General features: G+C 35.8%; 1 protein-coding gene across 8 annotated transcripts; it reads left to right on the forward strand.

Annotated features, from left to right (window-relative positions):
• Positions 1-5259: 5259 nt before the first annotated feature.
• On the forward strand, positions 5260-26268 carry LOC18447742 (rRNA biogenesis RRP36-like protein). 8 transcript variants are annotated; one of them, XR_016041595.1, is made up of 11 exons: positions 5260-5466; positions 7042-7299; positions 7696-7826; positions 8225-8291; positions 21113-21165; positions 23308-23431; positions 23742-23796; positions 24146-24220; positions 24643-24760; positions 25216-25262; positions 25982-26268. XR_016041595.1 is itself a non-coding variant. In XM_011630057.3 (10 exons), exons 2-10 carry the CDS (start codon positions 7249-7251, stop codon positions 26081-26083), a joined length of 699 nt encoding a protein of 232 aa, XP_011628359.1. In that variant the 5' UTR covers positions 5260-5466; positions 7042-7248; the 3' UTR covers positions 26084-26268. The 8 variants fall into 8 exon arrangements, 4 of the variants coding, with proteins under 4 accessions (XP_011628359.1, XP_020531348.1, XP_020531349.1 ...); XR_016041597.1 differs by having other exon boundaries at positions 7046-7299; XR_016041596.1 differs by having other exon boundaries at positions 7108-7299.
• The last annotated feature ends 1550 nt before the right edge of the window (positions 26269-27818 follow it).

The raw sequence follows: 27818 nt of genomic DNA on the forward strand, positions 1-27818 counted from the left end.
ATATATATATATATATATATATATATATATATATATATATAATGATCCTATGAGACCTTCCCACACTTATGTGTGTAGGACCTCAAAGGATCGCCATTAAATTTGGCACATATTTTTAGAAATGTGGGACTTGACTTTTTTAGAGATATGTGTCAAATTTAATGGCGATCCTTTGAGGTCCTACACACAGAGATGTAGAAATGTCTCATATGATAATTACTTTTATATATATATATATATTTGTTATAATCACATAAGCAAAACTTTTTTAACAATAGAACAGGTTATCAAATACAGTAGGTTAGTACCCATAACGTATTTAAACATTCGACTTCCACAAAAAAAAAATTTTGACTTCCATAAAAGTACAAAGTTTTTCTTTCTTAAATATATCTTTCAGCCAAACACGTGCGCACACGCATACTCTGCAGCAATTAGTACTTTTGGTTCTCAGTTTCCCTTGCCTGGGTACATGTGTGCGCTCAGCATCAAAAAATTACGTCTACCGTGCAATGTAAACGTTATAAGTCATGATAGCAGGCCAGCGACCGCACCAAAACCCCGTCCATACAAAAATAAAAGTATAAAACCTGTTTTACTCTTATTTACGTATTAACTTTGGGATTGTATAAAATGAGACTATTTACTAATTATCATTAAAATAAAAAAAATTGTTTCATCCAGGCTGGACCGCATTTTTATTTGTGCGGTCCAAAAAGGTCAAGCATCCATCTTAAAGATGGATGCAAGTAAGTGTTCCATCCAAAAACAATAGAAGCTAAAGGTCCAATTTTTTTACTAGAATTATTATTTTTAGTTTTTAAAATTTATTTGTTTTGTCATATTCATGATCATTATATTAGAGCATAGTTAGCAAGTCGGGGACTATCAATAAATCGGCTCACCATAAAATCAGAAACAAATCGTTTTTATTTTAAAAAGTCGGATGAAAAAATTGGGTAAAAAATACAGATCGGCAAAAATACTTCATATAAAGATATTGCTAACATATCGGATTAGGCTAAAAAAATCGGAGTAAAAAAATCAAATAAATTTATAATATTATAAATTCTAAAAAATAAAAATTATGTCAAAGCCATCAATAACTAATTCATCCATAAAAATTTTATTAGACTAATATAATTAAGTCAATTAATTTAGATGCCTCGTGACTCCCATCCAATCATCAAATATTAAATACATAATTAACTAGTATATACAAAAAAAAAGTAACCATATGAATCTACCTTTTAAATACTTTAAAAAACATCACACCTACTTATTACATACCAAAAATAAATATACTATATGATTTTCTTCATTAAATATTTTAACTATGATATGGTGACAAATATACTACATAAATACATCAAGTACTTAAAGGGGAAAGTTTATATAGAGCCTAGGCTCTAAACAATCAAATTAGAGCCTACCTAAAAAATTTCACTATAAGAAGTTGTTTTGCTGCCCAAACATCATAAAATTGATCATCTCGACATCAAGATGCATAGACATGAGAAGAAAATGGATTTCAAGTTTTGGAATAGTGCATCTTGTAATGCATTTTTTTACCGTCAATTTTCAAGATTTTCTATTTTTTAAGTTTTAATTTTTATAATTAAAGATGAAAATATATTTGAAGGTTGTTATAAAAAGTTATAATATTAAAACCATATCTCTCAACGCTATTTGAAGGTGGGCTCTAATTTGATTGCCTATAGCCTCGGCTCTATATAAACCACGCCCATACTTAAAACGTCACACCTACTTTGCTGGTACCAAAAAAAAATACATGATTTTTGTTTTGGGAAAGGTTTTTATGCTTCTTCTACAACATAGAAGTACTATCCTCCCTTACCATCCAGCCGTCTAATTTAGATCAAGAGAGCCACTTACCGTTTGATATTAGATCCGACGTCTCAAAGTATTTTATTTTTAGTTTTGTTTTATACAAATTGTATGATTATGAAATTTGGTATGTGCCATCTTCTCATTGGGGTGCACCTATAAAAAATAATAAAAATAAATTTTCGATAAAATATAATGACCAAAATACCCTTTGTTTATTTTATTGAAAAAAATATATATTTTTTCGCTAATGTCGAGTTTAATAGCAGAATGGAAGTTCAAAATTTGATGTCAAAATAGTTTATAGAAAAAAATTAAAATAAAATAGTGTAGAGACATGACATTGTGGTTGAGGCATTCTTAGCCCTCCATTCAAAATAAATGGTTGGATAAGGGGGAAGATCGAACTTCTATGTTGTAGGGGAAGCATAGAAAGGTTGCCTTTTTGTTTTCTCGTCACAATGATTTAACTATATTATGGTAATTATAGTCATAACATAACTATGGTTAAAGTTTTATAAACTTCTTTAATTGAAATAGGCTCCGAGAAATTTGTGTTTCACATATTTGTGTTTACGGTTTAGAGAGAGAGAAGAAGGATGAAGGAAGAGAAGAAATAGGCACTGGGCTCATAGCCATTAGGATTTATAGAGAGAGAAGGAAGTAGGAAAAGTTCATCGGCTTTGGTTTATAGAGAAAAGAAGGAAGAAGGAAGAGTTAATTGACTTCACATACCCTAGGGCCCTAATAGAAGAGGCCCTAACTGATTTTTAAAGAGAGAAAAAGAAGATGGGATACTGATTTGGGATGGTTTGAATAGGATATTTCTCTCTGATTTGAGTTGTTGTTTGAGAAAAAACCTTAATTATACTGATTTGTGAAGACCCTCATTGATTTTTTGATTCGTGAAGAGGTCCTGATTTTTAGAGGGAGAAAAAGATGAGGGTTTTTCATTTTGTTGGAGAAACATGAAGCATAGCTGAAGGATAGGTTTGGGGGATTGCTTGCTCCTATAAATTTACAGTATATTATTAATCTTTGTGATCACATAATCAAAAACAAAATATTGATTATTTGGTCATGTATTCACATTCTCTGCTTCTCATTCATCAGTAAAAGCAATGATTTAAAAATCGACGAGTCGAACCGGACTCGCCCGGTTCGACTCGAGAATCGGCACAGCTAGTGTCAGTTCCAGCACAAAACCGTGAACTGCCTGGTTCTAGAGCAGAAGCGCCGGTTCCCACCCGATTCTAGCGGTTTCCTCCGGTTCTAGCCTCAAAAGCACATTCACATATGTGTACGCGTCACGCGTGCGACATGCACCACTCCCACACGTGTGTACGTGTGACACGAGCGGTACACACTCCTACACGTGCTACATACACTCCCACATGTGCTAGACATGCGACACGGACATGCACGCGTACACCGGTTCTAGCCGGTTCAGGCCTAGCGGTACACACTCCCACACGTGCACGCGTGCACTGGTTCTAGCCGGTTCAGGCCTTAAAAACACATTCACACGTGTGTACATGTCACGCGTGCGACACGCACCACTCCCACACGTGCCACACACACTCCCACACGTGCCAGACGTCCTACATGCACATGCACGCGTGCAACGGTTCTAGCCGGTTCAGGCGTAGCGGTACACACTTCCACACGTGTTAGACGTGCGACACACACATGTATGCGTGCATCGGTTCAGGCCTCAAAAAGACATTCAAACGTGTGTACGCTTCACACACCACTCTCACATGTGCCATACGTGCAACACGCATATGCACGTGTGCATGTGCACAGACACCCTAGTGTTTTCACACTTGTGTTTATTTTTCAATTACATAGTTATTTATATAGCATATTTGAATACTCATCTTTCGATGTGGGACAATTCTCAAACATAATTAAATAAAAACAGAATGTAAATATATGCTATTAGTAGGTAATTTTAAACACATATGTTAAGGAGGCATAATGGTTGTCATTAATGTTATTTGCTTTGACTTTTCAAGTTCGAATCCCCCCTTGGGCCATATAATATCTTGAGCTAATACTTGTTCCTCCTTAGGCATATAATAAATTAAAGTGTTATTTCCAAAATTTGTACGTATTTTATTAATTTTTACATTGATAACCAAATCTTTTATTTTATTTATTAATTTTTACATTATAAATCATATAATGTATTATTTTTCTTACAGTTGTCAATAATACATTTTAAATTAAATAATATTATAAAATATTTTTAATTTGTTATTATTTATCTAATAAAATAATTATAAAATATAAAATAACAATTATAATTTCAGTATATAATATTATAATTAGTTAGGTTGTAATAATTTTGGATTATAGTTAGTTAGGCTGTAATAATTTGGGTTTTTTTAGCGGATTAGGGTTTTTCGTCAAAACGAGATTTTAATGGTCATTCTTTCATTGATTTAGTCTACTCTTTATATAATACATGTATAATTATATATTTTATCCATGATAATTCTATGATTTTTCTTTTATGTGATGCAAATTTAATACTTAAATTTATACAGGGAAAGAGCATCTCAATATTTACAAATTGATGAAAAAAATGAAAGTTAATAATGTAGTACCCTCATTTCTTATTGGATTCCTAAAAAACAACATTTATAATGAATTTTAATATTTTTTTCGGATTTTTTGAAGCTTTAATCCCACCAATTCAGTCGATTCCCGATCCGTATCGTCGATTCGCCGATCCGAATCGGTTTTTTAGGTGCCCAATCCAGGTCACCGATTCTCTTTTTAAACCATTGAGTAAAAGACTATGTTTTGAGCTCTAACTCGTGCCATAAACATTATCTTCATAAAAACAATTACCACAAATAATAACAGAAATATGCATGTATATGATTTTCTTTACACAATGATTTATTTTCCGAAATGATTTGCTATAAATAATATTATTTCATTTACACAACGATTTTCCATAATAACAAAGTTGTTTAAATTAAAAAAAAAGGCCAAAAAATTTCATACTTTCAATCGGCAATTGTGGCTTTGAAGAACACAATGGGGATAAATAATTATATTTTAGAATTTATTTTTGAAATAATATATTTTTTTTCAAAAGCATGAAAGCAGCAATGATTGTAATACACAAAATACATAAAAAAAATTATAGGTAAAAAAAAGATACGATTTTTTGGTCCGATTTACTTCGCATTATGAAAAAATCGTGGTTTTTGTGAAAAATACGAGATTTTTTCACTTTTTCAAAAGCCACCAACCGTTTAAAACTGTTTCCATGAAAACGCCGATGTTTTTAAACAATCACCGATTAAACTGCGATTCGCTAACTATTACTAACTATGATTTGAGGTGGCATTTGACAAACATGTAAAAGGGGTAAAAGTACGCCACTTTGCCCCCAACGTCAGTTATCACCCGTTTGACAACCCTAATGTATTCGGTCCACGGCGGATTCCCTGTGCAAACCCTAGAGGGTTTAAGAAGAAACAGGGCAGTCGTAAGCTCCATAACAGTTCTCTTTGTAACCCTAGAAGGAACACATCAGCCGTAAGCTGAATCGCCATCATCAGAGAGCTCTAGCTGAAGAGTTTAAGCCCCAAAAAATCCGTGAGTTCTTATTTTTTTACTGTTTATTACGATGATATGCCCCAAATCTTTTTTTTTTCCTGCTATTTTTGCTTATTTCTTCATGAATGTGTTTCAATTGGTTTTTACTGTTTGTTTTTTATTTTTTTTACTTTCTGCTAGTTGTTTGTATCATGTTACCACTATGTTTGAGATCTATTTGTGCATTTGAGCACCTCAAACGTTATTTTGTCTGGTTATTTGTACCAGAAATATTAACTCGCTTTTTTTGCCTATTTTATGCACTTTGTGTACATAGAATGGAAAACATCTCATGGTTAGAATTTCGATATTGTTGGTGGTGTTTATGGGGGGTTTTCATTGAATCGAATGGGTCAGTAGAAATTAATTTTTTCTTGTGATTTTTTACCCTTTTTGGTATTTTCTTGTGCACTTTTGTGCCCATTTTCTGTTTTTCTTGTGTTGCCCCTTTTCTTCGCATACCCATCTCATGTTTTCTCCCAATTTCAATTCTGTTAAATGTGATAGTTGTTGCCTAGCAGTTGAAAATATGAGATTGTGGCTCGTGGCATATACATGACACTTGATCATTTCGACTTGGCCATCACAAATGTTTACTTGTTTGGTTTATGTTTACTGTTTCATAGGACAAGAAGATTATTGTTATCTTTTTTAGTTATTTTGATCAGGTTAGAGCGTCAATGCTCCTGCTGCCTCCATGTTCACAAATTGTTAAGCTTAGAATTATCAAATGCATATGTATTTGTTGATTGTTACCAAAACATTCATTGGGTTTCAAGTCTTGTTAGATGTGTGATACATTCAAACAGGCTCATAATTGATCTAAATGTGTGACACATTCAAGAACATCAAACTTCAACTAGCAGTTGCGACTTCAAAAGTTCAAATGTTACTTGCTTCTGGTCTCATTTGTTCTAATTCGTGTCTTTTTCATTGAAATCTGAAATAATTAATCTACAGATACATACAAGTTAAGAAACTGAGGTCTTGGTTTGGTCTATCGATAAATACAAGTCGAGAATTTTTTCTTTGGGCAATGTTGCCACAAGTTATGATGGGAGCTTTGCTATTTTGGGCACTGTGATCCACAACTTTCGTTTACTAAGTCAACCATTCAAACTTGCTGTTGCTCCCAAGATTACACAAGTAATATAATTTGATATTATATTTAGGTGCCATTAAAATGTCATTGGCCTCAACAAATAATGGAGAATTACCTCGACATTCCTGTCCTCGTTGCCATATACTATACAATCCTACTACGTCATGTTCCCAAAAAAATCCCAATAGATTGTATTTTAGGTGTCCACGATGTACTTTTTTTTAGTGGTGCGATGATTATAATGAAGGGTTGATGAACTATGGTGAAAACTTGAGGCAACAGAAGTGATATATGTTTGCTCTTGAGGGCTGCTTGTGTGAGTGAAATTTTGATATTAAGAAAATTAATTTTCTTCAATATTTATGTAAATATTGGTGGATGAATGGAAGGAATCTTATTTAATTATGAAATATTTTTTAAACATTGCATTTTGCACATCATATCAATGAAATACATAATGAGCGATATTACAGACAGTTTCCAGCTTTCCCATTGCCAAACAAGTGAAATTACCAGCACCACAATTTATTGGTTTCCAGCTTTCACCTTACCAAGTTTCACCTGCATCCCATAATCTATACCAAGTTTCACCTGCATCTCAAAATCTAGGAAAGTCAGCAGTAGGGGTGATTCCCAAGGACATTGCAGTGAAAGTTATCAAACGCTACCTGAGTGTAGCCATGGCGAACCCTGAGGAGCATGACTCTGAACATGGTTCATCCTCAGAAGAGGTACTTTTAAAAACCCTATCCCTAATTATTTGATGCCCTTTAGTTACTTTCACAAACCCTAACACTAATTTTCTGATTCCCCTTTGTTGCTTTCACAAACCTCTACCCTAATTTTCTGATTTCCCTTTAGTTGTTTTTTCGTTATTGTACGCTACACCAGTTTTATTCTGTGTGTTTCTTATTAGACTGTCCTGGTTTTGCTCCTCTCTCTCAATTATATTTTCCTAAAAATTCATTGTAGCCCTAGTTTTTTATTATTTTTATTGGGTAGTCATCATCCCCTTAGGGTTTTTTTTTCTTTTGGGAAAATTTTACCTCTAATTTACCATTCTGGCTGGTCTTTGCGAGTGTGATCTTGTTTTTTCTCTTTTTTTGATAACTGGCTATTGATAATAGGAAGAAGGAATAGAAAGAGAGCTAGCTGATGTATCCTTTGAAGAGCTTCAACGAGCCCTCTCAGATGGCAGACATTCTATTCCTTCTAAATCAGATGCAGGGAAGAAATTTGGAAGGGCCAACAAAAATAGGTATGGTGTATCTTTTTCAAATTATTTGTTGATTTTATTTTTTTGTTGGGTTTGAATATATACATTTTTTTTATCTGTTAAGTTTAAGAAGAAATTGGAATTTCATTTAAGATGTAATTTTCTGGGGCTTTAATTTGCAGATTTTCATGTTTGGCTTGTGTATCCTGAAGACCAGTGTTAATCACAACTTCTGAAATTTATTTATTTTTTGTTTTGAAATTTTATCACTGTGGGATCATGCTGAATTAATAGTTATTTATTTTTTCGTTTTGAACATTTATCATTGTGGTATCATGCTGAATTTAATAGGCACGACAAGATGTGCATTCCACTTTAAATTGGAATTACTTTTTGGGTTAAAATATTATCTTGCATGATTGTTTGCACCATTTGTTAAGGCCGATGGAGATCAGCTGCAAAAAACCAGTGGGTAGGTTCAGGCAAGTTGTTCAAGGGCCAAAAAAGGTGCGTCTTAAATTCTCACCTATTATTATTATTAGTAGTAGTATTATTTTGATTTTATTATTTTTGTTAATGTGTGTTTTTTTTTTTTTTTAATTTTGAGTGATTTCTATTTTGGTAGAGAGAATATTTTTTGTTGGTTTTAAGACACATGAGGGTTATATGCTCATCTTGCTTCATTATGACATAGATTGCCTCATGTTTTCAATATATTTATATGTTGTATGCTTTGCTTTTAGCCTCATGAAGTTGATGCAGGGAGAAAAGATGGGAAATTGAATCCACCCTTTTCCTGAACCATAAACAAATAAGATAAACAATAATAGAGAAAGAACGTGGCTGTAAATCAAGCCAAGAGAAGAATTTTCTTCTTTCATAAAATAAAATTTATTCCAATAACATCTGCCCCCAAACTTTGACATCTAACCTTTTATAAGCCTATGAAATCCTAGTTTAACTTGAAATTCACGTAAATATTTAATACTTTAAAGTACCCATAAAACAATGCCACATTTCCAAAAATACCACTGTGAACAGTAAAACGTGAATAGTACACACGTGAACAATAGCGCATGAACAGTAAATAAAAAAATAAAAACCCTAGAAATCCTAAAAACCCTAGAAATAAAATCTAAAACTAAAACTACAATATACATCATTGAAATTGAATAAAAATACAAAATAAGAAGATTTTTGCCCTCCATTAGAAGTTGATTTGGCTGTTGGCAAGATAAGGACCAATGTGGCAATGTCAATACATCACATGCCTTTTGCATTGTTGGTGCGACTGATTATTGGTGTCTTATGACACTAGAGTATTCTACTGCTTATGATGCATCAAAATTTGGAACACAATTGATATAAAAGAAGTTTGACAAGTTCACAACTCTCAATGTGTTGTATTCTACTGGTGTGCAATTTTGAGAAGTTTTGGATTACCATTAACACACATGAGATACTATAGAATTGTAGTGGCTTTACATGCTATTAGTAATGTCCAAATCAATATCTTACTTTGCAATATAAGAGGGAGGAAAACGAACAAGTCAACAAATTAATTATACATCTAATGCGGGGATGTAGTCACTCAAATGTGTCTTTTTATTTTCATAGCTAATTAGAGAGTCTTTTGATAATTGACAATGCAATACAGTCTTTCTCATTTGTGGTATGTTAGCTGTGGATAAGATTCTGGTTCAACAATACTTCTCTCATGGAATTCCTGCACATATTTTTGGAGGTATCTTTCCAATTATGGCATATGCCTCTGATCTATCACGGTTGCACTCCACAACTGAGTTGTCATTAGTTTTATATGGATGCTCGGATAGTTTGAGAAACTAATTTAGTTTTGATTTTTATCTGTTTTTTCCTGCATATTAACTTTTAAGAGAAGTCACATTCTGTTTGATTGCCGAAAGATCCCTACAAATTTAATAAATGATCAACCTTCTTTGCATTTTGAAAATTGGACTGTTTTTCTATTAAAAAAGACAATATATATTGGTGTCACATTTCAACCTATAGTAAATGTTCTTCCTCTCTTTAGAACCTATTGCAATATGTTTGTAACCTTACTTTTAGAGCAGGGAGGGGTGTAGGGTGGGCTTTTAGGAAGATCTTTGGTATTGGTTTAGACTTAGGTTCTGGAGATTGCTTAAGCTAGCAATGTGTAGTAACGCTTAGGTTTGGTGATTATTGTGGTTTGCTATGTTTGAGAGCAATGTGATGGATAAGGTCACTCAATTGATGCTTCCTTTGTGGGGTATCTACATGCCCTTGGAGTGAGGAGTTAAGTGGATTTGGATTTGATATTTGAATGGGATTGTGAGGCTACATATGAATATCTTGTTCCATTGCAATTTGCACAAAGCATAGTGGGCTATTCAACTGTAGTCAATGTACTGCTTATAAGTTCATTCTCATTAATTGAACTTAGAAATATCACTTTTTCTTTGGTTTCATTGTTTTGTATGATTTACTCGGAATGAGGAGAGACGTCATTCCAAGCAGAACACAGTTGGAGGCATTGCCAATTGTATCTTGACAGAAATACAAGTGGCCCTGCCGACAATTCAGTGAAATATTTCCCCTATGGAAGAATGATGAGTTTAGAAATGGCCACTTTTGGGTGGTCTTTCTATTAAGCAAGGATTCTCGCAGGTAATCATCTAAAGAGAAAGGAATTGGTGGGTTTTAAGTGGAACAAGATGAATATTTCATGTCCTAGACACTTGTCAAAGAAGACTTAGATGTACGATGGAGGCCATCGTGAATGGAAGACCCTAGCGGCTAATTAACTCCACATGATAAAGTTGCATCTAGTGAATCTCATCTCTTAGAGACGTCTCTAAGAATTTTTAGAGTGGTGAGGGGTATATACGAGGGAACTTATGTGATCGCCGCATGCTATTGAAACTGAAGAGGAAGTTTTATAGGATGCCTGCAAGACCAGCCATGCTTTATGGGACGGAATATCGGGCGGTCAAGAAATAACATATCCACAGGATGAGCATAGCTGAGATGAGGATGTTGAGATGGATGAGTGGCAATACAAGAAAAGATTGAAATTCATAATGAATATATACAAGGGGACTTAGTTGTGGCTATGGGTGTTAAGATGAGGGAAAGTAGACTTAGGTGGGCTGGCCATATGTAGCATAAATCTTCTACAAAACCGGTTAGGAGGTGTGATTTGGTTAAAGTGGAAGGCTCTAAAAGGGCAAGGGAAGGCCCAAAAGGACATGGATAGAAGTAGTGAGAAAAGATATGGTGACTTTTAGTCTTACTGAGGGTATGACCCTTAATAGGAAAGAATAGAGGATCAAGATTCATGTAGCTGATCCCAAATCATTAGGATAAGGCTTGGATGATGATGATGATATACATATTTTAATTGGAGTTCAGCAATAGGATTTGAATTTGCGATAAAGTAGTGCAATCATCGAAATTTGAGCCATTCAAGCCCAAGCCTAGATTATAGTTTTTGGAAGCGGGAGCTGAAGCATGAGTGGTACAAGCATGGAATCACGATAGGCTGGAACATCCCTATGGTAGGGAGCACCATCTCTATAATGCGTATCTTAGTTTTGAAAGAGTTTAATGTTTTCTTCTTTGTTTTGGAAGTGTTTGTAATGCATATCTAAGTGATCAAGATCCTAGAATTTTGATCCTCACTTTTTTGGGATCGTGCTTTGATTGCGCAAGAAATTATTTGGAATTGGTTGCATCTGACAAAAGTTTCGAGGTTTTGGTGTGTCCTCAACAAGGAACCTGTAGTATTGTTATTGATGGTGCCCTTAATAGGGTTCCCCTAGAATTGGAAATACGGCCCTCGAGTACCCTTAACAAGAGTTCCCGTAGTATTGCAATCGTTACATTGAGTGTTCTTAATCATGGCTCCCTAATAGTTTTTGGATTAAGGTCATTGAGTGCCCTTAACTAAGGTTCCCTAAGATTAGGATCGAGGTTAACTAGTGTTTTTAGACACGGTATTCTTCTTCATTGAATAAAGAGACTACAATTGTTTGATTCATGAATAATAAGTTCAAGAAAAAAAATAAAACATTTATTTGGGTTCCCCCAATATTATTGATTTCTAGACACCCATCCTTTTCTGTTTGAATAAAGAAATTACATTTTTATTAATTAATAAAAAATGGAACTAAAAAAATTTAAAATATCCAGTTAACTTTATCCAAAAAAAAAAAAAATTTAAAATATCAAAACATTCAATAATATTACTCTAAACATTTTATAATGGTTGAATATATAGTTTATGGAACACTAGAAGCATAAAATAGTTTTCTTCGTTAATAAAGTGAGTACAATTTTTTAATTAATAGGTAAAAACTTTTTTTTTTTTATAATGAATAAGTAAAAACTTTAAAATATAAATTTTTAAACAAAGATAAACAAACCTAATCATTATACGATATTTTTATTTCTTTTGAGCAAGGTTTAAAAAAACGAAGCAATGAGACGAATCGGTCACACCCATACTTTGTCGGATCGGGGGAATTGGTGGATCGGATCGGAAGAATCGGCGAAAGCAATAATTTTTGTCCCAATTTTTTTTAAAAAAATAATTCACAAAAAAACTGTTCATCCCTTTTTTTTTTTTTTTTTTGACTCGGTGAAGAATCGGTTGGAATCGGTTAGACTCGGTGAAGAATCATCGGTATCGGCGGTTCTGTGTAAAAATCGGCAAGTCTACTATTCTGAATTGAATGAATCCCGATTTTTTACCAGATTCTGGACGGTCATGGCGATTCTCGATTTGGATCGTCCAATTCTGGATTGGGTCACCGATTTTTAAATCACTGCTTTTGAGGAACGTAGTTTTATATAAAGATGAAAATTAGACGCAGCATCCTTCCTTATGTGAATAAGGAAGTTATAACCTTGAAGCCAAGACTTTTTAAAGTGGGTTAGCATGGTCTACCGGCATTCTTGTTTGTGCATACAAAACATACACTTTTTTTTATGTACACTTGACATGAAACTATGTGCAAGACAAATAAATAATGATTATTATTCCCTTGGGATGATAACACTACTCCTTTGGCAAGCTTGAAATCTCCAAGGACATACTAGCCCATTGCCTATCTAGAGGTTCATGCAATTCAATTGGTTTCACTCTCTTGAACTTGCCCTTCTGGCACACTAGGCAGGTCCGCGCATCCTCTTTGACATTGTCCATCATCCTTGGTTAGGCCAACAGTAGCGTCCAAACTCAAGGCTTGCGTATACGTTCCCATGCAACCGGCCTACAAAGTGTCATGGCACTCTCGGATTAGTTTCTTCTGAAGCAAATTCTCCTCTATAAGGGGCGACAAAGCTGCAAGCTCGAGCATTAGGAAAATTTACAAGTTTTATGTCAAATTCTCCTCTATAAGGGGCGACAAAGCTGCAAGCTCTAGGATTAGGAAAATTTACAAGTTTTATGTAAAATACACTTTTTTTATTACAAATTTATTGTTAAGTTGACAATAATATTACTTGGAACGTTCTCTTTTGAGGATGTCTAGCGTGAGAGTGATAGAATAAACCTATAAAAGATAGAGAATATAATATATTTATCTACTTACATTATCAAAAGCATATCAAGGAGGGAGGCCGTTTATTGCATCCTATGTTCATGTGTAAGCACACTTACTAGGGTTGTCCACTGGCGAGGGATAGAAGGGGATCTTTCATTTGTCCTATGATATCTAAGGATGAGCAAGAGATATTAAAGCATGGGGACTTTGAAATACAAAGATTGTATGGGAGAAAAAAAGCAAACTCAGAAAGAGGGAACGTCTCTCCAACTACTTAGGGAGAGAATATGATCCTTTGGACTCATCCTCATAACGGAGTTTCAGATGAGAGGTCCACAATGCTAAGGAGGATGGCTGCAAGCTTATGTTGACCATTGAGATAAGCTGATTGGGTAAGCAAGACTCTTCTTAAAAGAGTCACATAGTAGAGATTTGTCTATTTTATATTATTATTTTTCTGATTATTTGAACAAGTCCCTGTGGAATTGAATGTATGTTTTCTTTCCTTTTTTTTTTTGGTGGGGTGGGGGAGGAAGTGAGGGGAGTTTTAGTATGGGATTGTTTTTTCCCCATTGAATCATTTGTTTAAGCTTCGTTGTGGATCATTAGAATTTAATATAAGTGATGAATCTTAAAGAAAACATTGGGAGAAAACATCAAGTTCTTCTATAAGAAAATTTATTTTTGAGGTAGTATCATTCTTTATTGGAATTGAACTAAAATATTGAATTTTGATGGAAAATGAATAAAAATATTATTTTAGGAAACAAAAATTCAAAATATGAATTTCTATGGAGAGGAGGTTCAAAGGCTGCCCCATGCCCCTTTTTCCATTTTTTTAAAAAGATTTTATCCTCCCCTCTTCCTTTCATTATCATCAGAGCCTTTACTCAAGTATTTGGGGTCGGCTACATGAATCTTGGTGCACTATTTTGCTCTGTCCAGTGCCCTACCCTCAATAAGACAACGCTTTAGCATAAACAAATAACATAGGTTTAGGATTTATGGGAAGTTTTGGCAAAGGTTTACATTGGCTGCCTACCTAGCACAACACACCTCATTTACCCAGGCTTGGGACGAGTTAAGGGAAAGTTTATTGTCCTCACCCTTTTTAGATGGGTTAAGGGAAAGTTTATAGTTAAGGCCCTCCATTCTTCCTTTCCTCTTAAAAAATTATTTTTAAAGAAAATGAATAAATTTGGGTTGTGTGGCTGCACTCATGTTGTGGTGGGCCCCATGCGGCAACATGGGCCGCATGTTACACAACATGTGTTGCCAGCGGTTCAAGATGTACCCTTGGCGTTACATAATGTACCCCTTAGGGAAGAAGTTTGAGGAAAGGCATCCCATTTGCTATAGGAGGGGATGATGAGTGGCTTTGCAATTATTTGGCCATACGTCGGAGGATATATGGCAAAGGGGATAAAATAATTGTCATTCATGATTCATCTCCCATTGCCGATTAACAAAAAGGATGTATTACAAAAAAAGAATACTAGACTAGGGCCATGGATAAATCAAAAAAGGGAAAGAAATATCTTCCTATAATTTTATGGACCGAAGTCCTCAAACATGATTATGTCAATTGTGGAGACTTCACTATCCAGAGGTGAAATAGTGGATAGTTCTGATGAAGGTCAACAGAAAAGTCACCTTGCATAGAACGAAGCTCTCGCAACTGTGCTTGTAGCCTGTGGATTTCATCCCTCAATCTTTGCTGCTTCTCCTCTAAAAGCTCGTTCACCTACTTTACGCTCGCAAGTTCTACACGTAAGTTGGAATTGTGAGACAATAAAGACCCATTAAGGAGGAGGGCCTCACACAGCCTTTCCTCAGGAGAAGGCTTAAAACTTACATTAATCATGGAAAGAAAAACCTCCTCAGTAGCAAATTACTCCGTTGCTTTCTTGCTATAGGACAATAACGTCTGACCTCGAATGTTCATCAAGGTATTAGAATTTCTAGTCTTACATGAACCATATGTCGGTTACAATATATTGGGCAGTAGGAAATATTTTTCAGGGACTCTTGTTGCAGGAGACTATTTTTTTCCATTTTTCTAGTAACACATAAAGTGAATGGATTTGCCTTCATGTTAATGTATTCTAGCTTTTTGAAAATAATACCACCTCATTGATCTAGTCATCTAACAACTTATTATTGAACTAATGGCTTATGCAAAAGAGAAAATAGTCTCCTCCTACAACAAGAGTCCCAAAAAAGTAGTTTCCCACTGCCCCAATATAGTATAACTAAGTGTAGTTCATGCAAGACTAGACTTTTTAAAGCCTCGGTGACCATTCGGGGTCGGACTTTTGTGGGGTCATTGACCTATAGCAAGAGAGTAACGGAGCAATTTGTTGCTAGAGAGGCTTTGTTTTTCATGATTAATGTAGGTTTTGAGCCACTCATGGTGAGAGACTAAGGGAATATTTGTTTTTGGGAAGTCATGGTTTTGGAAACTATCTTTCAGTATTGTAGCACCTCCTTGTTTGATAATGGGGAAGTGCCGTACAAAAGTGGATACCACGATATCCACTTGCCTTATAGTCAAGGCTAAAAAGTGGTTACCGCAAGTTCCATAGGTGACCATGGAACTTGCGGTATCCACTTTCCTGGACGACACGATTTCCTTCCAAAAAACAAATGCGCCTTAAATGAGGCCCTCAAGGATTATTTGTTGTGGTGTCTCACAATTTTGACTAGCATGTGTAGCTTGGGAGAGAAAAGCGAGTGAAAGAGCACTTAGAGGAAGAGGAGATCGAGGGATGCAGTCCACAGGCAAGAGCTTTGCCTTGTGCAAGGTGACTTCTCCATAGACCTTCATCTGGACTATCCACTTTTCTCACCTTTGGATGCCGTAGTCCCCACAGTTGACACGGTCATGTTTGAGGATTTCGACCCATAGAAGCTTCAATTTCTTTTTTTCTTCTTTTTGAATTTAGCCATTGGTCCTAGTGTAGTATTCTTTTTTTGTTTATATCTTGACTCACCCTTTTTGTTAATCTGCAATGTGTGATGAGTAATGGCTGCCTTACTCCCTTTGCCATATATCCTCCGACATATGGCTATCCAAGTTCGACTTCGTTTCTATGTCATCTTGATAAACGATATGGCCTATTCTCTTTTGCATATCGTCTTCATAGATGATGTGGACTGTTCTATTCTCTTATCTATGTCTCTCCTTGAACCCCTCCTCCCTCCCCCCAAAAAATCCAAATGTGTGGTAATAGGGTGCCTCATGCACGATTGTGTTACTACGCCCTTAATATTTCAGCTATGTGGCATGTGAGTAGTTTTCTTAATTTGCGAAGCTTGGATGCTGTTCATATGGTCCTCTTGATAAATGATATTGTCTTCGACAAGAACTTCAGGATTGGGAGCAGGAGCGCGGAGTGATGTAGGCTAGAAGATCCGTGGTCGGGGAGACGAGGTCTATACATGGACAGGTAAAGGGATCGAGATCCTTGATTTTTAGTGAGCACGTTCCATATCTGCACAGGAGCGAATTCCTTACTTAATTGGATTGCATTCCGCCTTTATTAGGATCGAGCAATTTCAAGAAAACGAAAACGGGTGCCCAAGTGGTTGGGGTGCCGTTGGGCAGTGCAGAAAAAAAAAAGGGTGTGTGTGTGTGTGTGTGTGGTATAGTTAGGGATTTCAAATTTCCAAATATATATTATAAATTTGGCATTATAGATTATAGACGTAACCATACTTAGAGTAATATTTTCAAACATAGCCATAAGTATAACCAAACATAGTCTTAAATGTATTATAATCACAAAAATAGCAAACAAAAAAAAAATCCACTCCTGAAGTTTCATCATAAATATAACTCCAAATTTTAAAAATAAACACTTGAAAACAAAAAAAAAGGATAACATAACACAATACTCACATTGAATACGAAACCCTAAACATTAACAATTGAATTTATTAACTTTTCAAAAAACCAATAGAAGTAGGCTTGAATTGGTCACTTTCGATTTCGAAAAGCTCTATTTTGCAACCTGTTTAATCCGTAAAAAGTTTCTGGTGGAATACCATTCGATTATGTAAGAATTGAAAACCACAAATTTGGTTACGATCCTTAAGAAATTTCGTTGTTGAACCAAATTTTTTTTTTTTTAGGGCAAAATAAAGTTGTTTAGGCTCTTGGGGGGCAAAAAATGCCCCCCAAATACAATCTCCCCTCTTTCTAGGGGAAAATGACATTTTTGCCCTTTTGGCAAGACCCATTTTTGGGGGTTGCCAAAAGGGCCCTGGGCGGGCACCAGCGCCAAGCAGCGCTCGCTCAGGCGGGGCTCGCCTAGGGCCACTATCCTGCATTGGGCCGAATAGTTTTAGTGCGAGGTGGTGTGGCCTCCTAGACCGGTTGACGTTTTGAACACTGGGATCGAGGTTCCCAAAGTTCACTTATCTGCTGTATTGTAATTTGGGAGCGAATTCCATTGAACAATATGTTTAACTTTTTCTAAATTCACAAACCCAAGTATTATGTAAACAAGAATCATGCCATTGAAATTCTTTGACATTTTGTTATCATTGGAGTAAGATTTGAACATGAGTGTGATATTAAAATCCAATATGCTCTAGAAAATTACTCATGTGGGTCCATTACAAAACTTGTCTGCCTGCATTACTTTGCCTACGTATGCACATGTCCTCATTTTTGTCACCAAGCAGTCAGATCGGACGACTCCCACTTGAATATTGATCGGTTATATTAAAGAATGTTGCAATAGATTGTTTCCAAGAAAGAAATGCCGCGATAGCTAAGCTCTCTTTTATAACCCAAGAAAAAAGGGAAGACATTACCATATTTAATTTCTAATAGCTTTCCTATGTCGAAGATTGTTTGGGGCTCAGTAACATATACACAAGAGAGACCTCACATTTCCAAGCATACAGGTTAGTCTGTCACCTATAAGGCAACCCCATGACTGGCTCGATATGGTTGACCAACAATTAAGCGATAGAAGTGCTTTGGGAGGTCGACATGACCCAATGAAGTAGTCCTAAGGAAGTTAAGCATATTGATCACGACCTCATTCCCCTCAATAGAACCACAATGTGAATAACTTTTGTATCTCATTCCAACTTCTTCCTTCTCTATGCTTGCTCTCTCTTGTTGTGTTTCTTTGAAGCTAGACATGAGTCTCGATTTACAAGTTGTGTAAAGTTGTTAACTGTAAAATTTGTAAGAATCATGGTATTCAGAAAGTTTGTAGGTTATAAAAACTTGGAGATCCACACTCCATTGTCTGTGAACCAAACAATGTGCCTGTGAAACTCGCTACTAGAGTAGAGGATACTTGGAATTACTTACTCATGGAACCATATTTTTGCATAGGAGTTTGGATCCCATTAATATGGGATTGAGTTCACCAAATTCCCCAATCGAAATCCCAAATATCAAGGAATAACTAGGAGTCAAGATCTTGGGTCTAGGAGCGCGGGATCAAGCTCTTGGAGCAGGAGCGGCGCCCTCCTTGAAGATCTGGGTAACTATGGTGAAGGGTAGTGATAGTCGCAGGTCCTCCACCAGAATATCATGGGTCTGCTAAGTTCCAGAGAGCTAGTTTCCATACACTGTAACCTCTGGTTTCTATTTTCCTTCGACCATATTTAGTGACTAACAATTCAATTTAGCTATGTGGTCATCTTCTTTTGGTGGATCACTGTTTGCCGGGCTGATCTCACTTGTGGGTTATGGGTGGGCGAGGATGCTGTCACCTCTTGTAGTATACGAGCTTTAGTAGATTTGATTGTGGGAGGTATGGCATATTCCTCATTTTTGTATTGAGCGGCTTTAATCAGGGCGTTGTGTCTTGGCTTTCAGGTGAAGACCAACAGCTTCCGATTAGGTCTCAGCAAACTGTCCCTGACTCTCAAGGTTGTGACTCACATACTCAGCATTTGGGGCGATAATATATGGAACCTTTCCTCTGTGCTTGCCCTCGTTACTGGATGGTATGACCGCCAGAGTCCCATATGAATCTCCTTGGTAGAGAGTGTTCTATGTGGGAACCACAAGGCACATTTAACCTTGATTGGCTGGAGGTACATGGGGTTCCTCAGGCTAGGCGAGGGTTGCCACTTCAGGGAGGATGGGTCCCTCAGCCAAGGATTAGGAAAGGGAAGGGGGTCATTGAGGATGATGGTGCTCGTAAAGAGGCGATGCTACTGGAATGGTGCCTCTACCTCTCAGCACAAGAGGAATGATTCACCATCCGGAGAGGAACTGATGGATGAGATGAGTGCAAGTGGGAAGTAGATGCTGATAGGGCTACGGGCTACCTCCTCGAAGGAGAGTCTAATGAGTGATGACAAAGCGACTGGATTGCCACCCACCTGCAGGCTCGCCTCAAGCAGAGCTGCAAGGCCATCAAAGTTTTCGGATCCAGGCTTGAACAGTGTAGATATAGTAAAGGAAGTAGATCTAGGGTTTGTGGGTGTAAGGAAATAATCTAGGGCTGGGATTGGAAGATCCTAGGGCTTGGGGTAGTTTCATCTTGAATGTTCTATTGGTCTTTGAGGGTAGTATCAGAAATATAGCTAAGGAGGCTAGGTTTCTCTCATGGTTTTTGTCTTCTGGTCTCTTAAAAATTGATCTTCTGAATCTGAAGTGTGAGGGGGTATTAATTGTGGAGGTTTAGGGTTTCAGGGAATTCAATAGTAATAATTGTGGTTTAGGGTTTCAGGGATTAATTCAACAGTAAATCATTGATATTGGGCCGAAAATCACATGAAGACTAACTAGATAAGCACAATTAGCTTCTGCCATATCCTGAGGCTACATGTCACCAGTTATGGCGCATGTGTCACATGTTGCAGCACTTTTTGCACATTGTGCTGCATTGATTTTATGGTAACGACAAAATGGTCCCTATTCTGGCAAGGTTCAGTGTTTTGACTTCCAAACAATATATTGGATTGAGTTGAAACTTGAACAGTTGGAAAGATGTTTCGATTCCCTATGGGATGGGATGGTGTTCATCATTCTGAGCTTCAAAGGATATTTGGCAGTCCTCCAAATCTAGTTCTAGTGAGCTGCCATGTTACATGCAACCGATTATGCATATACTTACCTACCAACTTGTGTACACCATTCATGAGTTCGAACGTTTCATCATTTTCTCTTTGCCGCATTAATTTCTTATTGCATGGAATGCCCTCTAGAACCTCATTATTTATTACATATTATTAAACTTCTACCATTTTTTGTGCAAGGCATGCATTAGGTGCTTATATAGACATCTTACCCATGGGGTTATGATATACTTCTTGCTTTTGAGTTTTGTGACTTTCAATGCATTTTCTATTTTATTTTTGGATGAGGTTTGCATAGAGCCGAGGTTCTAAACAGTCAAAAGTAAAGCTTAGCTTCAAATAGTTTGAAGAAATGCGGTTTCAATACTCAAAATCTTTGTAATAGCCTTAAAATATATTTCATATTAAATTATAAAATTTAAAGCTTCAAAAATAGTTTATATCGAACAGATCTATGAAAACTTGAAAATTGACTGTCCAAAAATGCGTTACCAGATGCACTATTTCTAAAGCTTGAAATCCATTTTTTTTATCATGTCCATACATCTTGATGTCGAGATGATCACTTTGAAGATATTTGGGCATCAAAACAATTTCCTCTAGTGAAAGTTTTCAGGTGGGCTCTAATTTGATTGTTTAGAGCCTCGACTCTATATAAAATTTTTCCTTTATTTTTTCACTAGCACAAATGTTGTTTAATTCATTATCATATTTTCTTATTGCTAGGTGGTCCGAGATCCACGATTTGAATCCCTTTGTGGGACCCTCGATGAAAATGGGTGAGTTGATTATTAGTGCTACTCCTCTTTTCCCAGTTTTCATAGGGATTCAATTATTGTCATTGTTGTTGTTGTTGTTTTTAAAGTATTCTTTATGGTAGATTTAATAATTGTCTATGGATCTTGGCTTAGGTAAATAAAAACTTAAGAATTGTTTGTTGTGTATTGATGTTGTTTTCTGATTTTTTGAAGATTCATTGATAGGACTAGAGATGCCGTCAACACAAAGTTAGAATTTTCAAGGGATGCTCTAGAATCAAAAGGTTTTAAAATTAGTCGGACTAAGACAAAATATAATAGAATATAAATTTAGTAATAATGGGAGTAGAAATGAGAGATTAGTTAAGATTGATTGTCAAAAAGTATTTAAAAGATATTATTTCCGATATCTTGGGTCGTTAATCCATGAGGATGGAGAGATTGAGGAAGAGGTCATGCATAGAAATAGAGCTTATTGTACGAAGCGGAGATATGCTTTCGAAGTCTTATGTAATCATCACATATTGATGAAACTGAAAGGGAAGTTCTATAGGATGACTGTAAGACCATCCATGGTTTATGTGACAGATTTTTTGGTGGTCAAGAAGCAACATATTCATAAAATGAGTGTAGCTGAGATGAGGATATTGAGATGGATGAGTGGCAAAGCAAGATTGGATAGAATTTGGAATGAATACATCAGAGGGAACTAAAGGGTGGTTTCAATAGGTGATAAAATGAGGGAAAGTAGACTTCGATAGTCTAGCCATGTACAATGTCACCTTAGAATAACACCAATTAGGAGGGGCGATATGGTTCAAGTAGAAGGCTCTAAAAGGGCAAGGGAATGCCCAAATAAACATGGATGGAAGTAGTGAGAAGAGATATGGTGACATATGGTCTGATTGAGGGTATGACCCTTGATAAAGCAGAATGGCGGAACAGATTTCTGTAGCCAACCCCAGATAGTTGCGATAAGACTTGGATAATGATGATGAACGGCATTTTGTTGTAAAAAATTTCGGAGTCGACAATTCTAATTCACCATCAATGTTTGTCAGATTCGCTTCAGAGTCTTCTTCAGTTTGGTGAGAAAAATGAAGCAATTTGGTGCTTCGGCTGATTCCGGGGAAGGCTTCAGACTTTTTTTTTAATTTAATATAAATAAAATAGATATTTATATATACAATATATAAAAATAATGGAAAGAATGAAAAATAGAAAAAACTAAAAAAAAATTTAAAAATATTTTTATATAGGTGTTTCTTTTCTGACCGAAGCAGGTCTAAGCAGCCCGAATTTGACTGAAGCAGCAACACCATGCTTCTCTTCACTTCCGTTTATGCTTAGAAACCGAAGGCTTTTGTCTCTTTGGCTAAAGCGAAGCAAATTTGATAACGTTGATATGCATGTGTATTGAGAGAGAGAGAGAGAGAGAGAGAGAGAGAGAGAGAGAGAGAGAGAGAGAGAGAAGGGGGGGGCACTATTCAATGAGCTTGGCTGCTAATCATATGTGAGAAATTTCATTTCTAATGAATAAAGTTTGGTTTACAATTTTGATCTTGACTAGCTATGGCAAAAGAGCTGTAGAGGAAGAGCTTTGGGGAAAAGGCCTTAGAGATACTTGTGGTTTTCTTAACTCATTATTATCATCACCCAAGCCTTATCCCAACTACTTGGGGTCGGCTGCACGAAACCTATTTCGCCATTCCGCTACCTTCAGACCACAAGTCACCATATCTTATCTCACTATTTCCATCCATGTCCTTTCGGTGTCACCTTTATTTTTTTAGAGTCTTTCACTTGAACCAAATCATCCTTCCTAACCGTTTAGGAAGGGTCATCATCATCATTCGAGACTTATCCCTCTTTACTGGTTAGGAGGGGTGATTTTCTTAAATCTAGATTGAAAATAAATGAAAAAGAAAGCCACGGTTAGGGGTTGCACAAAGGGAGGAAGAGTTTTCAATGCAAAACAATCAGCATTGCTTTGAGTTTTGGCCATCAGATTCTCATCGCAAATTGTCCAAAACAAAGTTGGTTTCTTTTCTTATTGTATTTCTACTGGTTATATCAGCATGTTTCTTGGAATTTTTTTATTTTCTTTTTTGAACAAATATGAAAAAGCAGGCATTATGAACCTTTTTGAAATATGTGTTCCAGTCTTCCAATACAAAGAGTGCAAGGGAGTGCGGAAGAACAAGCTCCGTTTGTGCTTTGACTGTCTGTGCAAAGAGTGCGGGGAACTACAAGTTCCTCCTTCAGTATCTTGAATTATGTCTTGATGGTAGCCCTTGAACTCATCTATTACTTTGCTTTACTGGCTATTTGATATAAAAATCAAGATCCTAGTTCCTATATGGTCAGAAGACTTAAATCTTGATACATAAAATTGAATTAGTCAACTTGGTTAAAGGAATATCACAAGATGTTTGGGGATTAATTGCAAAAATCTCATGATGTTTGCCACTTTCAAAAATGAAAAAAAATTCTCAATGTGGCTATCTGAGTTGTATGCTAATTATGTTAGTGGTATGATAATTCAATTCCTTTGTTGTTCATGGTACTGAATATGTATTCATGCTTCATCCCAACAGGTTCAGAAAGAGATACAATTTTCTATTTGAGGTTGAACTTCCTCAGGAACGAGAGGTATTCATACTTTATGCAATTTTTTTTTTTTTTTTGTTTTTGATGGAAATGTTATGGGAAAGGATGCTATACAAATGGACTATAGAAAAACATCGCTCATTGGGGCCATCATTGTTCAATGAAAGGATTGATGGTGATGGAAGAGAGTTTGACTTAAGCATTACTGGACCCCCTCCATCAATGTCCATCAATTCGTCGGTTAAAACCCCCAAAGGACTATGGTTTCTATAGTCCATTTGTTTGTAGTATGTTTCCCATATTATTTGGCCTTCTGTTTATTCGGGAACACATTTGTTTCATAAAGGTAGAGTCGCACTGATGTAATAATGTCAATTCTTGCTTTCCCCAGAAGTTGCAAAAGGTGCTCAAGAAGACAAAGGACCCAAGTGCTGCTGGTGAAATAAAGAAGCACATTTCTTGGATTGTAAGTTGGTGCATGCACGATCAGGCACTTCATTAATTGCAGTTTACTTTTTAAGTACTCCCATTTCACCTGTTTTTTTTGGTCTGGGAAAAGTAACTGGACATGGGTTGTGTGATATGCAATACATAGCTAGTGCATCCATTGTTGGTTATTCGTGACCAACGGCAGATATTTGCTGTGGTTTACAAACAGAAATTCTACTTCACATCAGCAGTCCATTTCCTAAAATAGATAGCTGATAAGAATGCCCCTTCGTCAAAAAAGGATATTCAGTGGAGGAATGTGTCACGTCAACCATTTAATGTAAAAAACAGACGGTTGAGGTGATGTGCAGTGGAATGTTTGCAAACTGCACCATGGTATATTTTCATTAGAAAAAAAAACATATGATCAGGATTATGAAGTATTCTTTTTTTGTGTAGGATCGCCAGCTGAAAGTGCTGTCCACTAAAAGGTCCCATGTTGAAAAATTAACAGAGCACAAGAAAAAGGAAAGAGAGGCCGCAAAACAAGGGAAGCGGCCCTTCTATCTCAAAAAATGTGAGTTTGATAAGTCTTCCATATTAGCTGTTCTTTACCACAATTCTCTCTTTCATGTGGGATTTGCTAATAGCATCTGGACTTTGTTAACATGCTCCAAAACTTCTGGATGAAAACTACTAATACCCTTCATAATTTTGTCATCTGTCAAGTGCAAAAGCTAGAATACCACTCAATGGTGGTTAGCCTGCTCGATAAGCTTCTTTTTGTGCTAATGTGAACTCCAATAGGGCATTTTGCCTTTGTGTGTACTATTGGATTACCTACAGCATGTGGTGAAAATTACCATGTGCAAAAATGATCCCTTCCAAGTATTGGTGCATGTTAACTGAGCTGCACACCTGGGGAAACATATTCATCAGCATTTCAGGTTATGAAGAAACTTGCTGAAAGCAACCTTTTTCTTGTGGTAGGGATATGTTTGGAAAATTCTAACTGATTTGTTGTTTGTGCAGCTGAATTGCGCAAGCAAATGCTTGTTGAGAAGTATGATGATCTGAAGGTATGAGCTTCCCCCCAAGCAATGTTTTAAAAAATGCTGCTCCGAATCGGAACGGCCGATCTGGATCAGGAATTGTTGGGGATGAACTGGTTCCCACAAAATATCAGGAACTGGCCAGTTCCCGTATGACACGGGCAGTTCTGACCAGTCCTCTAACAAAACCTTTAGAACCGGCCTCACTTTTTTTAATTTTTTAATGACAGACCGCATTGCCGGTCTGGATTTCGATCTGCCGAACTGGATTGGAAATCCAGATGCACAATCCGGGTCGCCGATCTGGCCCCAAGCATTGAAATTTGAAGACTAGGGTACTAGTGTGTCCACCAATGTGACCATTCTAGTGCGTCCACCTTCCAACATCTCAAAGATGGGATTTGGATGTAAAACTTTGCAAGTCTCATCTCGACCAACACCTGGAAAAAAAAAATTATGTGTTTCAGCCTTAAAAAAATGGTCCATATTTTCCTCCTTTCTGGATCGTTCATTTCAATTCTTCAGAGACTGAGATTTGCACCTGTTTTGGAGCTTCAGATTCATAGATCTGAGGCAGAAATGGATTTGCAATGCCTTACAATATATTTCGACTCCTAGAACCCCTTAAAACAAGGGCAGGAGTCGTCTGCCCTCGCAAGAAACTTTACAAACTTTCAAAGGCTACTGTTGGACAAATGTGTAGAGTTGCTTATTTTCTCTATTTTGATCTTGAGTGCTTGATGCAGGTGGCCGGTAAGCTCGAAGCTTTCATGGCGAAAAAGAGGCGCAGAAATGCTTCGAAGGATCACCGCTATGTGCCATATCGTCGAGATGGTGGAGAGTCTTAAAAGGCTTTAGGTTCTAGAGTCTTCTTGTTTCAACAGGTTAGGATGGAACCAAGATTTAAAAAGGTTCCCATAAATTTTGGAGTAAAATGTTTTCGTTTATTTCTCTGTATCAACAAGTTGGAGACAGTGTTAAGTTGTTCGGATTCTATGCTCTGTTTATGTACTCAATTTTTTTTCTGTTTAAATTTTGTTTAATTTATCTCCCTTATATTTTTTGAATTTTAAAACATGTCCTCAGTATTTTATAGCTTATATTCTTGTCCCTTTTTCATGAGCATTTCCTTTTTTTTTTTTTTGAGGTAATTCAATGGGGAATATAAGCTCCTATCCGTTTTTTAAATGGTTAGTAGTTTTTGCCACGACCCCAGCCCTTTCCCTCAATATTTCAATTCTATACTTTTTGTTTCCTTTTGGTACATCAGATTTAGGTCAAATTTTGTGTGCTCGTGCTTCTAATCATTAAGCATATGTTAAAAAAGAGCTCGGGCTTAATTGGTCAGCGCTTGATGATTTGCAATGTTATGTTTTAGGTGGTAGGGGCTCTTTTCTCCCTTACTCAAAAAAAGAAAAAAATCATTGAGTGACAATGAATTACCAAAATATCTTGTATGAATTTTAAGGGTATTTTAGTTATTTTGGTCATTTTATTTATTTAAATTATTAGATGTGCATTATGTTGTGAAGTATGCTTTGAGCTCATATATGTATAAAATAGGTAATAAAAATAATAGATATGCTATTAAAAAATAGGACATGAACATAAAATATATACTATTAGTTTAAGTGGGTTATGTTAGGTGTTCACACTATGGAGTATTTTATCATTGTATTCAACAAGATTTGAATATTTATATATTTTTGTTTTGTACATGAAGTTTTTTTAGTAAAGGTATTAGGAGGGGTGTGGTTTCATCTACATGAGGTTTAACATCACCCATATAGAGCATTAAATGTCACTAATGTGTTTTATATAGGTGATGTTACACTCTATGCGGAAGATGTCGTGTCCCTAATGATAAAAAAGATCTTTATTAAAAAATATTTTGTGTACAAAATAAAGGTATAGAAGTATCCAAAATTTGTTTAGTACCATGATAAATTACTCTGTAGTGTGAGCATCTTAACATAACTTTTTTAAAATTTATCAAAAAATAATAATTTACGTTAATATCTGTTAATTGTGGTTGTCATTTAATTTTGTTACTTAATTTTCGACCACTTTATTTTTACATAATTCTGGTGGAAATTCTTATTTTAACTTGAATGGAGGTATAGTCTTCCTTAGTGGGGAGTCTTATTTTTCATTTTTGGTATGAATTCTTATTGATTAAGGGATTCTTATTTGGAATGGAGTAACAAAATTCCTATTTTGGTAAGAATTTTTATTTGTAGTTTTATTTGGACGTCACCTATTTAAAGAGAAATTAGAAAGAAAAAAAAGAAAAAGAAAGTGGAGGGAAACTACAGTTCAGGAGAAAAAAAAAATTCGCGCTTTTTCTCTTAGTAATGTTGGTATGCATTGATCAAATTGATTTCTATATATATATATATATATATAGAGAGAGAGAGAGAGAGAGAGAATTACTACAAAACACTTATAGGTGAAGTTTTACATTGTTTAAAGTTTTTCATGGTTATATATGTTTGATAATGTTTGAATTTTAATATTTTTTTTACAAATTATAATGATCTGAAATTTTGTAAGTGTGTGCACCTTAGTGGAATGTACATGAAT

The sequence above is a fragment of the Amborella trichopoda genome, chromosome 9, assembly GCF_054954075.1.
Source record: "Amborella trichopoda isolate Santa Cruz 75 chromosome 9, AtrichopodaSantaCruz75HAP2 v2.0, whole genome shotgun sequence".
In the NCBI taxonomy this organism is placed as follows: Eukaryota; Viridiplantae; Streptophyta; class Magnoliopsida; order Amborellales; family Amborellaceae; genus Amborella; species Amborella trichopoda.